Source organism: Neodiprion fabricii, chromosome 3 (assembly GCF_021155785.1).
Source record: "Neodiprion fabricii isolate iyNeoFabr1 chromosome 3, iyNeoFabr1.1, whole genome shotgun sequence".
Classification (NCBI taxonomy): Eukaryota; Metazoa; Arthropoda; class Insecta; order Hymenoptera; family Diprionidae; genus Neodiprion; species Neodiprion fabricii.
This window is the reverse complement of record NC_060241.1, coordinates 39,430,714-39,445,979: the sequence shown is the minus strand read 5'-3', so window position 1 is coordinate 39,445,979 and position 15,266 is coordinate 39,430,714. Positions and strand designations below refer to the sequence as shown.

Below are 15,266 nucleotides of genomic sequence, written 5' to 3'. Positions count from 1 at the left end.
AAACTCAGATCTGATTGTAAGATGTACCACTTTGAGTGCATAAAAATATTGCACGCAGTATTCGATAATGGAACTTGCAGGATCCTGCGCGCAGCCGTCATGCCTACAGATGCAGTTTATGTAAGCTGAAATTATAGCTACAGGAGAGCGTCCACACCGCTTCCAATTAGTGGAATTAATGCCAAATGGACGAGGGTGCAGCTAACTCCGGCCACGGTATAGGTATGCACATGGCTATGCTTGCATGTACGCCGTATGGAATATATATGTATATTATACCCATTATATATTCTGTATCGGTACGATAGAAGTGCCCGTTATCTATCCATCTAACGTCGACTCACTTTGTCGCAATGACCGATGACCGATAACCGATAGCGGAGTTTCAACTTGTTGTATAATCGCTGTTAGACACTTTGGCCGGCCGAGAGCTCGCGATTAAGGGTTGTATGGGATGATACGGGGTGTGCCGATAGCTTATAGTAATGAGAAGGATATCCCGCTTCTGCGATGATGCTTCGGTATAGGTATGCTACCAACAGATGTGTCCTCTACAACTAATGAAAAAAAATATTTCAATCAAATCTTAACGTATGCTACTAAAGTTCCTCTCTCCTGCAATTGATTGACAATCGTGACAATATATTATATGTATCGCAATGTCTTCCATCGTTATTATTAATTGTAAGGCCGGTAAAGAGCTAATCGGCTTAATCGACTTTCGTCACTCAACTGCAGCGTGCCGAGCTCTTTAAGGTAGGTAAATGAGGTACAAGAGTCAACCGGTGATTACCAGATTGATTACCGTAGAACGAAGCACACAGGTCAGTGACCAGATGTGTAGGTATATACCGCCTCGTAATAAATGCATGCGACAAAAACCATGCAGCAGCAACGCTGTTATGTGTAATCGAGTTCCACCCTCGCATCGGCCGTTGGCTATCTGTTTTATTTATCCGATAACACGCCATTACGATCACCGCGAGTGTGGTCGACGGGTGTCCGTAACCACGTGTGCGCAACCGTAACGAATTGCTATTTACAATGATAATAGTAATAACAACAACAACAACAATAATAATAATAATAATAATAATAATGACAGGACGTAATGTTTGATAATTACTCAGGACAAAGTGCGAAAATCATACGGCCAGGTTGCATATGATGTGGGTATATTTGGACCAGAAAAAAACTTTTCCCAACTAGCTGCAGTGATTGACGTATTTAAGGTTTAATACTGTCACGATTGTAAAAAAATGGTTGGTGGCTTATTAGTCAATAGCGAATGTATAAATTATGCATTCGCTTTTTGTATAAAATTTTTAAGTAATTACATATATGTACGGTAGGTTGTTTCATTTTTTCACTTTTCTTTTTCCTAAGGTGTTGCTCGAAAAATTTATGATAAATGCTGAAAAAAAAACTGTCATAAAATCTGGAGGAGGTAGGAAAATAATTAGAGGTCGCTACCAATTATTGTGATATTTTTTATTTATTTTTATGTCTACACCTTACGGACTTATAACGTATGATATGTTGGTTTATTTTTTTCGTGTCGTGGTCCAATTCATCATTGTTCATAAAAATCAGTACTGAAAAGGAAATAGGGAGATTAAGGTGATGCGATACTTCTCTTTCGGTATGCAAAAACTGTTATCCAAATTTCTCCGAGATGATTAATCTTTCGGATAAAAGACGAGAACAGCCAACTGCGGAATTGTTAGGAGCAGTTTACTGTTAATTGGTCAATGGTTGATTGGACCACGATACAAAAAAAAATAAACTAATATATATATATGTATACATATATAAGTCCGTAAGGCGTACGCATAAAAATAAATAAAAATTATTTCAATAATTGATAATGACCTGTAAATATTTTCCTACTTCTTCCAGGTTTTATCATGGTGTTGTTTCCAGTACTTGTCGCAAAGTTTAAAAATAAACCATCCTAATGTACACATACTGCGTTATATAATTTTATGCGGCTCGTGCCGCACCTACCGGAGACCAAAAGTATCTTAAATGGGTATAAAATCCACAGAGATTGCCGGGGAAAGGCCTAGGCTGGAACAAAACGTGTCTTTAACGACACGAGGCGGTTTCGTCGCATAGTATTTTCAGACTAAATACATTAGAAAGCTAATTTTAATACGGCACAATAGCCACGCGGTATACGCATCGGGTATGGATAAATTCTGTTGCGGGGATAATATTGTCGCATTCCGGGTGGCGAATGAGCGCTTGGCTGAGTTTAGGGTGAAAATATTGGCGCGAAAAAGATGCGTTTCGAATGGGAAAGCCTCGGATGAATTGCCGATGCACTTTTCGCTAACTCGATTCGTAAAATTGCCGATAGTTTGATGAGTAATTACGTCTAATATTATCCAAAACTTTGCCGCGCGATTACGAACGGAAGACAATCGAGTTGACACCGCGTGATGGATGTCCTCTGCTTGCTTCGCGAACCCCCCCCCCTCAGTTTTCCCGCCAATAAAGCCCATTGTAGATGCGAACTATTCAAAGTATTAGACCCTGCCAACAATCACTCGTTCAGTCATCGCGCTGACGCGTCGTAATCCTTTCACGGTTCAAATTTGCATTCAAATCGCTTAGGCAAAGTGTATTTTTTATTTTTTCTATCTCTTTCTCTTTTTACCGATTAATTGACGCACGCAGAGGATATAATACAGTTATCGAAGCTGCGGTGACGTCGTAATTACGTCGCGGTGCGATGGCCAAAAATTTTTACCCCACGATATTCAATCTGGTATAATTGCAAATATGCGTGCAGGATTATCATGCTGAAGTTCGTAACGTTATCGTAACGATTCGTGCTTAGGAAAAACCGTAATTTAGCGATTTTGGAATTGTTTGAAATTCAGCAAACTGTATAATAAAACAAAATTTTCGTTACGATAACTTTACGAACTTCGATCTCTCGAAGAGTTTTATAGTATCCGCTTAGCGCATAATTATCAACATTACACCCTTAGCGACGTTCTGCCTTCTTCCACGGATAAATCCGTAATAGTTTATTCCAATCGATATCGTTTCATCCGAGCATTTATACGGGGTTTGCCGATTATTGTTCCCGGTTTTCTCGTTACCGCGAAGACGGCGTGCGTACGTATACCTGCCTTGCTCTACCGCGTCATAAAATTTTTATGATTCCGGATTACATTCCCCCGATGTGATTATAAATCTAACGATTATTTCGTAGTTCGCAGCAGATCGATAATAATGAACGATTTTATGTCGGAAAGAGAGCAGAAACGAAAAAGAGGGTGAAGAAGATTGAAAATGATGTAAGCCCCGACCTCTGTAGCAGCATTGAAGACAGGAGTTTATACAGAGTTATCTACAGCCGCGAAAAGTTTTCAGCTCTGGAATACTTTTATCGGCACATCTATAACTAGGTACGTATATTACGTGTATATATATACGCATACCTATTCGAGGTCGAAAACGACGTCGAAACGAAACGCGAGAATTTCAATATTAATATTTGTACAAAATCTAATCTCCGTTATAAACGCACGTAGAGAAACTAGTTAGGCGAATAGAACGGCCCCAATTTTAAACTCAGGTCTGTCCCGATATGATGGATGGTCTTTTTGTAGACCTATAATGCCGCTGATCCCTCGCAGATGTAACGTTAAATGTAACGTACGCTGTTACGGCCAACTTCCGTATACGCAAACCGTTGCGCGTCTATCGCACCACTATACATATATGCATGTATGTATATATGTACTCTGTGCGCGGTACCGATGGCTGATCGTCGATTAAGTAGATTAGCCAGATTAATTTCGATTCAAATTTCCACGTAAACTTTCCACTCTGCACGCCGTTTCGGCCCTCGCCTCGCCTGCCTACACAAGGGTGTTCACATGTGCCCACGTCTATAGTGCATGTATATAACACGTGACATCAACTGGCCGACGCGACTCGTGTCCTGCGTTACATCACGACTGTAACTTAAGTAAATACATAGGGGGGGGTTCAGGAAAGAGCCTTATTTTGGATTTCGATTTAACTTTCACATTAAATAAAAATATTTCACTGCTCTTTATATGTCTCTTTGCTTTACAGCAAACACAAGCTCGAGCGAATCCGGAGGAGTGAGAGCTGATATTGAGTACCGTCTCATCGAGTTATTGATTTTTTTCTATCAAGATCTTAGTTATGAGAAATTAGGTTTTACGAAATTCGACATAGATTTTTCGGTACGAAAGAACAAGAAGAAATCGCACGCATCTCAGGTTTCACAAAAGCTTTTGTTTCGTCGTACAAAACATAGCTACCGAAGGATTTAAGCATAAGCCATTTTTCAAAATTTCAACGCAGTGATGGAAAATTTCTTTCACCCCCAGCCGTTTTGCGTTGAACATTTTTTAGTAAAAAAGTACAAGAATCTCGGAGAAGAGTGAAATTTAAAAAAAAGACAATTTTCCGAACCGCCCTAACGTACGCACAAGCTTGATTTCTGCGCCGATGTTGGTAGCCCCGGTGTATTCATCCCTAAGGACGACGATGAGCACACACTGTGTGCCATCCACACATTGAAAATGATAACGAGAGATTATAACGAGATCACTTCGAGCGGTAGCAGCGCGCGTCTATTTATTATCATTATTATACGGCTAGGCTAAGGTGTAGGTAGTACACGGTATAGAAGGTGTAGTCTAAGGTAGGTAGGTAGATAAGTTTGCACGACGCAGCCAGGAGACGCGCGATCTGGCACGATCAGGTAGAGCATATTTACCCACCGACTATCGTATTTCGTTGCAGGACAGCCGGCTCTCGCTTGATCCCGGGCTAGATACGAGGGATGTGTTCACTCTCTTCGTAGCTGCAGTGCAGTATAAGGTATGCTTCGTGCTTCCGCTGCAAGTTGCAGCTTGCAACCCCTTACAAACGTTACAGCGCAGCTCCGCGGATTTTACGCCTATACAGAAACGGCCATCATTCTGGTGGCCAATGCGTACGATTACTTGCGATTACCTCGCAATCTTGCAGGTTTTAACTGCATTTAGACAGCCGACTGCAGCACGAGCTATACGCGCACGTATGTACGTACATTCGTACATGCATGCATACATAGGTATACGTGAAGTTTGCACGGATTCGTGCAAGGCACTCGGGGCTCTGGCACTCTTAGGCCATAGTTCTCGGATATTACCATAAAATTGTAAGGGTTCGGAATATGATCGATAGCCATCAATGTGCAGACCGAAGCCGCAAGAAGGCCGAAGGGTGATGGGGAAGGGGGGGGGGGGGGGGGCGGGTTGGGCCCGGGACCCAATTTTACGATTTTGCGACACAGAACGTCACTTCCGTCAGGTACCCATAAAGGTGGAGATTTTCTTTATTGCCTGTCATTTTTTTTTTTTTTCGTTTCTTCCCTCCCTTCACTAACCTCGAAAATTCATTATTTATCAGGCTGCAAAACCCGTGAAACTCTGTATCTGTATACACGTTCCTTACCATCCGTGTAACACGTATCAGTCTCGGCCGAAACGGAATTAGTTTATCAGCAATTAGTTACCGGCTAGTTACAGTTATCACGTAATATGCAGGGTTTCGTTTATGCGACACGTAGGTTCTATCGATTATTGAATATATTTGATATTTAATGATATCGATTAGATTACTGTAAAAGCTCCGGGTTATCTAGAGTGGTGACATCTGTCTAAAATTTTATGCTCAATCTTTTAACGCTCCACTTATTAAAATACAATATACTCGACTATATGTGCATAGATCGAAGATTTCTATTGGTAAAACGTTATATTATCTGATAGTTGTAATTATACGTATGCTTACTGAATCAATTACGTCGACTGGATCGTTGTCGGAATTTGAGCGGGATATTTATTCAGTGCCAATATGCTTCTGGTCTTGTAAAATGACGAGCAATCTTTACTAACATGCTATATTTTGAGCAAAAAGTTACGGAAGTACAAAATCTACAAATATTCGTATGCCTCGAACTGCGAAACGGAATTGAAACTCATATGTTATGCAAAATCGAGATCGCGAATAAAAGTTATTGCAGATATGAAATGCTCTCAAATTCTGTTCACAACAAAAGGTATGATTGATACTCACTTCAAGACGCGTGCAACGAATGTAGTTTACGAAATTGCGCGCAGATGGCGCTACCTTCTGAATTAATAATTTCATCACCTGACGGACTAATCGAACACTAAAAGTTCAACGATACCAAAGGCAAGGCGATGCGGTGTTGTACCGACTGCTGTTGACTTACCGTTAATTTAACTTCGGTGCTACATGTAACGTGCGCTGATCAAACGGTTATTGAAATTCTATTCCAGTTTCTGCTGTACAACTTTTCACAAGAATTGAAATCAATATGGGGTTCGAAAAAAGCACTATTTATGAAAATTAACGATCTTTATTCCCGCTCATCTCAAACAAGGTCAAGGTACGCAAATAACATGTTTTATCTCTATGACTATATTTATATTACACTGAAAAACTCTTAGAATTTCAGATATTCGGTAATGTATAGATACAATTATACCGATATGAATACTCTCACACAACGTCCGATTTCCTCTTTTCTTCACTCGTGAATTTCCGCTGAATATGCTTTTTTCGAGCATAATGTCCGTAAGGTATATTTTATTCAATAACCTATTCGCCACTTAACATACTACATTATTTTGGGTGAACCTTTGAAAAATGGAAATTGCTATCACATTTGAAAATTATTGCCTTGCTTTGCGGCATACAAACGTCAATGCAATTTCTTGCAGACAAAAATTCTTCGTGCTAAATATACAACTTTCAAATAATATCCAAGAAACAATTATGGCTGTTTTAAAATGCCAGTATTTTTACTGACGAACATCTCGGAATACGAACATAAAAATCAAAATACATAGCAGGTAGTATTTGTAAAAAAAACTCAATATCAATAACATGAAGTATATGTTCACTGTAAAATATAAAGTCCATCTATTTCCTCTGTTTCAATGGTTGACACGTCATTTTTCACCGCAATGTGTTTTGACAGTCTTTAACTCGTCTTATCTCATTTTGATGAGCACCTCCTACCATACAAGTTTCCTGCTTGAATGTCACTGTATTACAACAGAGCCTTTTTGCCCGTTTTCTGAAAGGAATATAATAATCCAGGGTCATGGTTTGTTGACTTTAGATATAACTAAAATGTATCAAAATTGTTCAGCCATTGATATATTTTATTTCAGTTATAACAGTAGCAAATTAATGAGTGGAGGTACAATAGCTGAACATCGGTGAAAGTACAGAATAAACTGAAATATTGTAAGATAAAATTGAGTTTTGCGTCCAGAATATGGATGAAAAAAATTTCAGCCCGAAGTGAGTACTTAGAATTATTTCAAAACAAAGGTGATGTAAAAGTAGTTGTAAATTTTGCAAGCTCACCTCTTCAATATCGCTTTTTGATAACTGGTGTACTGTTTCATCAACAGATTCTGTTGCACTAGGCTTGTGATTTTCCAATGTCTCACCTTTTGAGACATTAACCGCTGAGACATCGTCAGGATTTTCCATTTTGAACTTTTTTTCAGGGTTTCGTGCCGCAATCCGAGCCTCAATCCGTTTACGATTAAGAAATGCCATACCATGGACCCTCAAATGTTTGTCAACGGCTGGTTTGTCCTCAAATACAGCCATACATACATGGCATTGATTGGCAGTTCCAGTGTTTGGTTCACTTTCTATCGCCTCTGTTACTTCCTTAGCATATGCTGTGTTTTGAGCTAAGTAAGTGGTGGGATCCTGTATGCGATGAAACGCTTTCAGATGCATCTGTAAGCTTGGTTCAACGACAAAATTTTCTCCACATTCCAAACACACTAGATAATGGTCCTTGATTCGATGATTAGTACCAATATGTTTCCGCAAAGATGAAATATCATTGCATCGCTGGTCGCACTTTTTGCATACAAAATTTCCTTCTCCATCTTGCACAGACTCTTGTTCTATGCATAACCCCAAGTCTAACAAGTCTTTTTCAATATGTTTTCTAGGATTCCATCGTCTTCTTCTTTTAGAAGTGGGACTGTTTGCATCTGTCTTACGTTTTCGGGGTCCAAGGAGTTCCTTGTAACCCTTAGAAATAAAATCATCGGACATTCTCAAAAGTCTGGGTGTAACTATAGCTAATTTATAATCCTCGGAGTGCCTAGAGTTAAAATGACTTGCAATTACTGACCACGATGTATTTATTAATTCTCCACACAAGTGACAGCAGTAAATAACCAATTCTGATGTATCGGTTGGAGCGTTGAGAGCTATCCGCCAAAGTTTCCTTCTCTTTTGTTTCAATTTTGTCGGAAATTTGCCTGCTGCATCCTTTGTACACTGAGGATTCTCCATGGTAACTTCTACATTCTGCTGGGACGTGACTAACAAATGTTGAGGGATTCTTGCTAACGGTGGCAATTTTGGAACATCATGAAAGAACGAGATACTTTTGGTTCCCTCTTTGCCAGTGCCTGAGGTGCAATTGATAATCTGTGATACATCATTACCTTCAGTGCCGGAATTGGATAATTGATTGTTCGTCTCACAATCAGTAACATTCTCTACTATTCTAATATCAGCACTCTTGGATTTCAGAACCGATACAGGTAGGTTGCGTGTTTTAACAGCCATAGTTTGTTTCCCTTGTGTTGGCCTCTTCAATTGTTCAGCTCCAGATGTACACACAATTGTATTACAGATTTTAATAACTGGCACAGTGGACTTATTTTTCTGTCGGGCATCAGTCTTTTCATCAGTAGGTTCTGTTTCCAGTTCTGTCAACTTAAGTGCAGTTTCTCCTGTCACTAGGCTCTGACTTGATCTGTTTTGATCCGATAATTTCACAATTGCATTTAAAGCTGCCACAGTCGATTGGTTCATTTTTGTCATATTCACGTTCGTTCCTGTTTCCTTAATGAGTATCAACTGGGGCAACTTTGATGGCAAAATTTGGTGTTCAACGATCTTAGGAAGAGCATGATTTGACACAACTTCAACATTTGATGACTGTTCAGATCTGTCCACATCCTCCGTTACAATAACATTTTCAGACACTTCCTCAGACATGCACAGGTCTGAAATTGGTCCAGGGTTAGTATCTTTTTCATCCGTGTTTATATCTCTTTTCTCCTTTGTCGCTTCTCCTAGCTCTGCATATGAATCTGGTGTAACTGATCTCACATCAAATATTTTTGGTGACGAGCTATATTCGCTAATTACATTATTACGATTATCGACGGTCTCCAATTGCGGATGGGCCAAGTTTATAGACCAGATACTACACTTTACGCCATTTTTTAACTCCTGTTTCGTCACGGTGGTATTTAAATAGTCAGACGATGGTTGATTATTTGCTTCTGAATTACTTTCTATACTATCTTGGCTGAGAGTATCTATGTTTGTTTGCATTACATCTGAAGCATTAGAACATTGATCAAATTCAATGGTTTGTTCATCTTGATGTATTTGTTCGGTATTTGACTTTAACTTTGTCGACACACTTGGAAACATGGCATCAAGTAAGCATTCCGAACTTACCAAGTCAGATAATTGATCATGTTGAGTACGATGACATGTACGCAAATGACGTTTAATTATCTCCCGACCTCGCTGCCTGTCTTTAAATGGGAAAGGGCAAAACGGACATTGGTAATAAAGTATTTTCACTATGCCGTCGTGATCTTCCAAGTGTGATCTATAATGTTCAAGGCTAACAAGGCAATTTCCAACGTTACACTCTACCAGATTGACTGGTCTTAGATGATTAGGTACATTTGGATGATCGGCTTTACAGTGCTCGACGAAAAGGGCATGTGAATCAAAGAGCAGCCCACACTCGGGACAGGCAATTTTCAATTTGCTATGTGCAAGTATGTAGTGTTTTGCTATTGATTCCATGTCAAGAAAGCCTTCGAATTGGCATACTTTACACTTGAACCATCTCTTTGCCAATACATGAAAACAAGCCGTCCATGTGTGTGCCTTCAATCGAGAGAAAGTAGCGAATTTTCTGAAACATTCTGGGCATTGATATGGTTTCTGTTTAGCGTGATAATTCAAATGTGCTATAAAACGAGACATGTTTCCTTGAAATACATTACAAATATAGCATATGTAATTATCACAGTGACATATGTCAGGATTTCTCGAAATCGATTCTGAAAATGCTACAAAGTTACTGTGTGACTTTTTCGGTTTATTACAAGTAGGGCAAATAGTTGGTGCCTCTGGTTCTTCAAAATTCGAATTCGCTAGTAGTTCAATGATGTAATCATTTGAACTCTGACCTGTTTCAGGCCGCAAACTGTATTCTTTTAAAGCATTTTCTAATCTTTCGATAGCGACAAGGTTATTCAAAATGCTTACACCATTTGTGTCGCCAATAGTTTTGGAATATTCCGAATTCACCTGTATCAAGTGTTGAATTTGTTGTTTGATTCTTTGTTCACCATGGTAACGAAGTTGTTCTTTAAAGATTCTTTGTAGCGTGCTGTAATTTATAGCTCCTTGCCCCCGTGTAAGCCCTTCGTTTATCTTGACTGGTCTTGTCATTTTCTTAGAAAAATCAATGTATATTTTGCCGTTTTTATCGGTCTCCATTGAAAGATATTGAACTGTGTGGATGTCATTGACAACATCCACCTGCGGCACATCAACAGGAATGGAAATTAAAGACTGTGGTTCAAACGAATTTCGAGAACCAGGAGATTTTTCTCTTTTCGTCATGTCACTATTCTTCTGTTTGACCTGTGCCTCATATATCACACCTTTCGAATTTTCGGAAGTGGATAAGAGAGCAGAGGCATTACGAGGTGGCGAAGAAGATGAAGAGGAGTCAGGAGAATTGCATGGTAATGGTATTGAAAGAGGTGCAGCTTTTTGAACGCATTGTTCGTCTGACTTGGGTGCTATTGGTATGTAAGAAGTTAAAGGGTGTTCCGACTGTGACAAGAATGCCGAAAGGCTGACATGTTTGGGAATCGTCTGGAACTTTACATTATTTAAATTATGATACGTGGGTCCTGAAATAGATTTACGTGCATGTCGAATGACGAATTTTTTCCCATTTTTATAAACAATTTGACCGTCAGCATATGTTTGCGAGAGCTTAGGTTTTGCCTTTTCTGTCGGAAGATTTTTTTTTACGGATTCCGACGTAGAAAGCACACTTTGTTGGTTCGAAGTACTTGACACTGACATTGCTGGTACTGATTGAATTATTTTTTGCTTGTCCAATTCAGACGAAATTTTTATCATTCCCAGACTAGAAATTAGCTCATTTTGGGGAAGCATAGTAAAGCTAGCTGCCCCTTGACCAATAAAGACTAATTTTTTACCGTTGATTACCTCAGGTGGTAGCTGCCCAATAATGTCTGAGAGATCGGCATTTTTAGGAGTGTGCACAGTCAGTATTTTTGATCCTGAAGTCGAGACGGAAGCTTGTGCCACCGCCTTCTTTGACGATTCGATGGCTCTCGTTATTTCCCGACCTGATAATGGTGTTTTAACAATAGGTAGTTTGATGTTTAAAGCAGGAACCAGTTTTTTCGGTATTTGTGGCTTTGGAAGAACTGATATTGTAGAATTCTTGCTGCAAATAATTACAGATGGGTCTCGTGATCGTTCTTGGGCGAATTTTTTAACAGAAATCTTCGGTTCAAATACTTGCTGATTAAATTCAGAAGTGGAGCTTGCGTGCTTGCTGGATATGATATTGCTGGCGTCACAATTCTTCATTTTCAGTGGGATTTCAGGTCCCTGGACGGACTGATGTGAATTCGTACTGACTGGCGTCAAATTAGTAACTTTACTGCAACTGGTACTTCCATTTGGAATTATTGTAAGTTTATCTTTCGGGGGGAGTAAGATTGCGACGTCCGGTGGATAAGTTTTGGCTGATGGGCCACAATCAACAAATGCAATGTCTGTAGTAGTGCAAGGGCTGTCGTCATTTTCTACGTGTTGCTCAGCATTGTCAATGAGTACTGGTGATATGGGGGAATTCCTTGAATTTTCGCTTTCGGTCGGTGGTGGTGTTTCGCTACAAGTTGATTGTGCAATGACGGATTCAATTGTATCAGAAATAGATGAGAAAATTGATTTGGGTGCACAAGTAGTTTTTTTAGGCCGTTTAACAAAGAGTCTTCCAACTTTCTTATTACCATGAATTCCGAGAAGTTCAGCCACTGAATTGTCGTTATTTTCCAACTTCGACTGTAATAGTCTCCACCATTTATTGCCAAGCTCGTTTGTCTGTAACCAATCCATGATATGCGTCCGTGTGACAAACATGTGCTCCATAATTATTTCGCAAAGTCGTTCCAGTTCAGTATATTGTGGTTCATCAATGTCAGTTGGTATTGGCATCAGCATAATATCACCAATGTCAACGACGCTTGTTTGATGAGCCTTAAGATGGGCGAAAAACTGACATTGGTTGTAGAAAATTTTGATTGCACCCACTTTTCGCCCTTTGCCCAAACCTTTTGCTCTTAAAAATGTCTTTCGTTGACGATTTGCCGTCTGGCAATCGAAGCATGGCTGTTGACCGCTCTTCATGTGGCAACAATCAGTCATAAAACAATTCTGACACCAATAACCCAAAACCCAACTCCGCCTGGAACTGTGGGCATCAAAACTGCTTGAAAAGCGAAAACTGGAAGCAAAAATTGCATATATTTTTCTATAATACATTGTTATGTACTACCCTCATTAACACACACAAAATGTTTTATTACGTATCCATGAACTAACAATATTTTGGGTCAAGAAATGATCAAAGAATTTGCCTATGACCTGCTGACAGTTGGTAGAATTGATTAAATCTAAAAATTTCACTACATCACTGCGAAAACTAATTTGTCTCGCGTATTATTGCAAGTCAAGTTCACAGAGATTGACTCACCAATCGTTACATTGAGTACAAACATATAATGGGTGACAATCGTCTGCTTCATTCTGTAGCGACGCAGGAGGCTCTGCAGGCATGTAGGGAATCGATTGCTGCATGAATACTGCCTCATTTAGAGTTGTGTAGTATTTCTGTCCCCATTTATTTTCAAGTCTTTTATTCCTTCTCAGTCGAGGTAGAGCCGAGATTACAAATTTCGGACTAGCATCTGGCTTATCGGAATCCTGTTTTCAAAAAATATTATCAATTAATCAACGTTGTGACAATTTACTAAAAACTCTGAAATTAGTTTTTATTGTGTAGAATTGAACAGTGGATTTATTCCTGAAAATAATAGATTCACGCCTTATAAGTCAATAATACGAGTAGTAAACATACGCTTGTAATAAACCATATAGAGTAATGATGGAAAAAGTAAATTGAATCTAATGCGATAAAGCATAAACTGTATAGTAGTTGGTATACTTGTATTGGTACACAAAATTATGCCATTGCTTACAAATATTTGCACTTAACGTATCACAAGGAAAGGAGTAATATCATCAATATCCAAATGCAAACACAAAAAAAGTCATCGTGATTGAAGTTAGAGCAACAAAATAATGATACTAAGCAGCTGAAAAGTTGTACAATTTGTATAAAAGCCTGTAGTTCGCTGTTATAATTATTACGGTTCAAAGTACATGGTTTTCACCTTACGCCATGAGTACGTAATAAGAACGGAATGAATTACGTTAGCTCTTATGCCAAATTTCATACCACATGTTGTATTCTTTGTTGGTTCTGCATTTCTTACTAAGGTTCATCAAGCTATTTATCAATGTATTGTTACCAAGCTCAAGAGTCAGCAGCTTGCAGCCATGATATCTTCTTACCTGTTTCTATTCAGTCGGTAATATAGAGCCAGATGGCTCCACCACTGTTACTACTCTAAAATAAACGCAGCCCATACAGGGTGTCAACAATATTTCTAATCAGCAATGATGATTTGCAAAACAAAAAATGACATTTCAGTCAATAGTCAAGTTACTGAGCTTTGTATGGATCTGGTACAAGTACTTACCACCATTTCAGTAAGTTCATTCAAGTAAAATAGTTTTCCTCGATTTGTCCACACCCGATGAATGGATTCAACGTGCCTATGATTGAAAAGCCGGAGATCACGGCGTTTGGTGAACCTTCCAAGCTCTGCAGAAATATAAAAACCATTTTTTTAATCAGTTGTAGCTTGAATGTTTTCAAGCTTTTTGAAGCATGATCAAAATCTAATATGCCATCGCCATTTAGGTTCTTATGCTAGAGTCAACGCTATATACTAGTACTGACTTCGATCAACACAGCGGTGACTTTACAATGATAACTCATTGAACATACATAAATATAAACATTGGTATCTTATTGTTAGTTTAACCCCTGTGAAAACATATATGAATTGCATAAACTCATAACACTGAAATGAAATTTGGACAGTGCAATTTATAATTTATATAGTATATAATGCAGTATAGCATAACAGTAAACCTTGTCAACAAGCGTTACTGCATAGAAATAGTGCATGCAAAGAAATGTTTATATTTCAGAGGATCTAATCACACTGCCAGCAATAATTATCACAGATAAAATTATCTTCAAACTTACCTCACTTTACTATCTCTTGTATTTACTGATTGTGAGATTCATAGAAGAGACTGAAGACAGATCCTACTGTGTTTATGCATATGTAAAATTTTTTTTGTATTCTCCATTCCCTTCACCAGATATTCGTGACTTCCAGCATCACGAAAAAGTCTCGTATGCAACTGCTGTTTGTAATGGAAAAATATCTCCAAATATCTCCTTGTATGTCGTATTGTTTAACTTTGACTACGTACTTCGAGTGATTTTCTTGTCGTTTGCAATAGCATAAATGAGTTTCAATCGCATGGTATAAACGCAACCTAAGATACCGGGTGGTGAACAGAAATAAGAGTACTTTCGCAACGAGGGCAGAATTCTTCGTACGAAATTCGGTTTATTATTTTAAAAGTCCAACTTCAGAAATTAATTGATTGTCAACTTGAATAAAGCCAAAACGAAACTGTACAGCATCGAGAATGACATATTAGTCCTAAAGTTTGGGATTTCGCTGGTAATTTTAAGTCTTGCAATTGCAAGGAGTTTCCTGCCTGTTTCGCTGGAAACAGAGGGCGCTGATTCCGGGGGACAATCAGCCACAGTCTCTCCTACTTCCAAATAATCTCACTTCTCTTGTTTATTTCTATGTGCCAATATTATCCATGGGGACTATATGAACAGACTGAACTTCGTC

General features: G+C 38.8%; 1 protein-coding gene across 3 annotated transcripts; it reads right to left on the bottom strand.

Annotated features, from left to right (window-relative positions):
• Positions 1–6,404: 6,404 nt before the first annotated feature.
• On the bottom strand, positions 6,405–14,874 carry LOC124177675. Of its 3 annotated transcripts, XM_046560311.1 has the most exons (7): positions 14,597–14,874; positions 14,022–14,146; positions 13,718–13,888; positions 12,953–13,182; positions 11,717–12,703; positions 7,444–11,638; positions 6,405–7,147 (listed from the first exon to the last, which is right to left on the bottom strand). In XM_046560311.1, the coding sequence occupies exons 3-7, from the start codon at positions 13,745–13,747 to the stop codon at positions 7,121–7,123; spliced, it is 5,469 nt and encodes a 1,822-aa protein (XP_046416267.1). In that variant the 5' UTR covers positions 13,748–13,888; positions 14,022–14,146; positions 14,597–14,874; the 3' UTR covers positions 6,405–7,120. The 3 variants fall into 3 exon arrangements, with proteins under 3 accessions (XP_046416267.1, XP_046416264.1, XP_046416266.1); XM_046560308.1 differs by having other exon boundaries at positions 7,444–12,703; XM_046560310.1 differs by lacking the exon at positions 13,718–13,888 and having other exon boundaries at positions 7,444–12,703.
• Between the last annotated feature and the right edge of the window lie 392 nt (positions 14,875–15,266).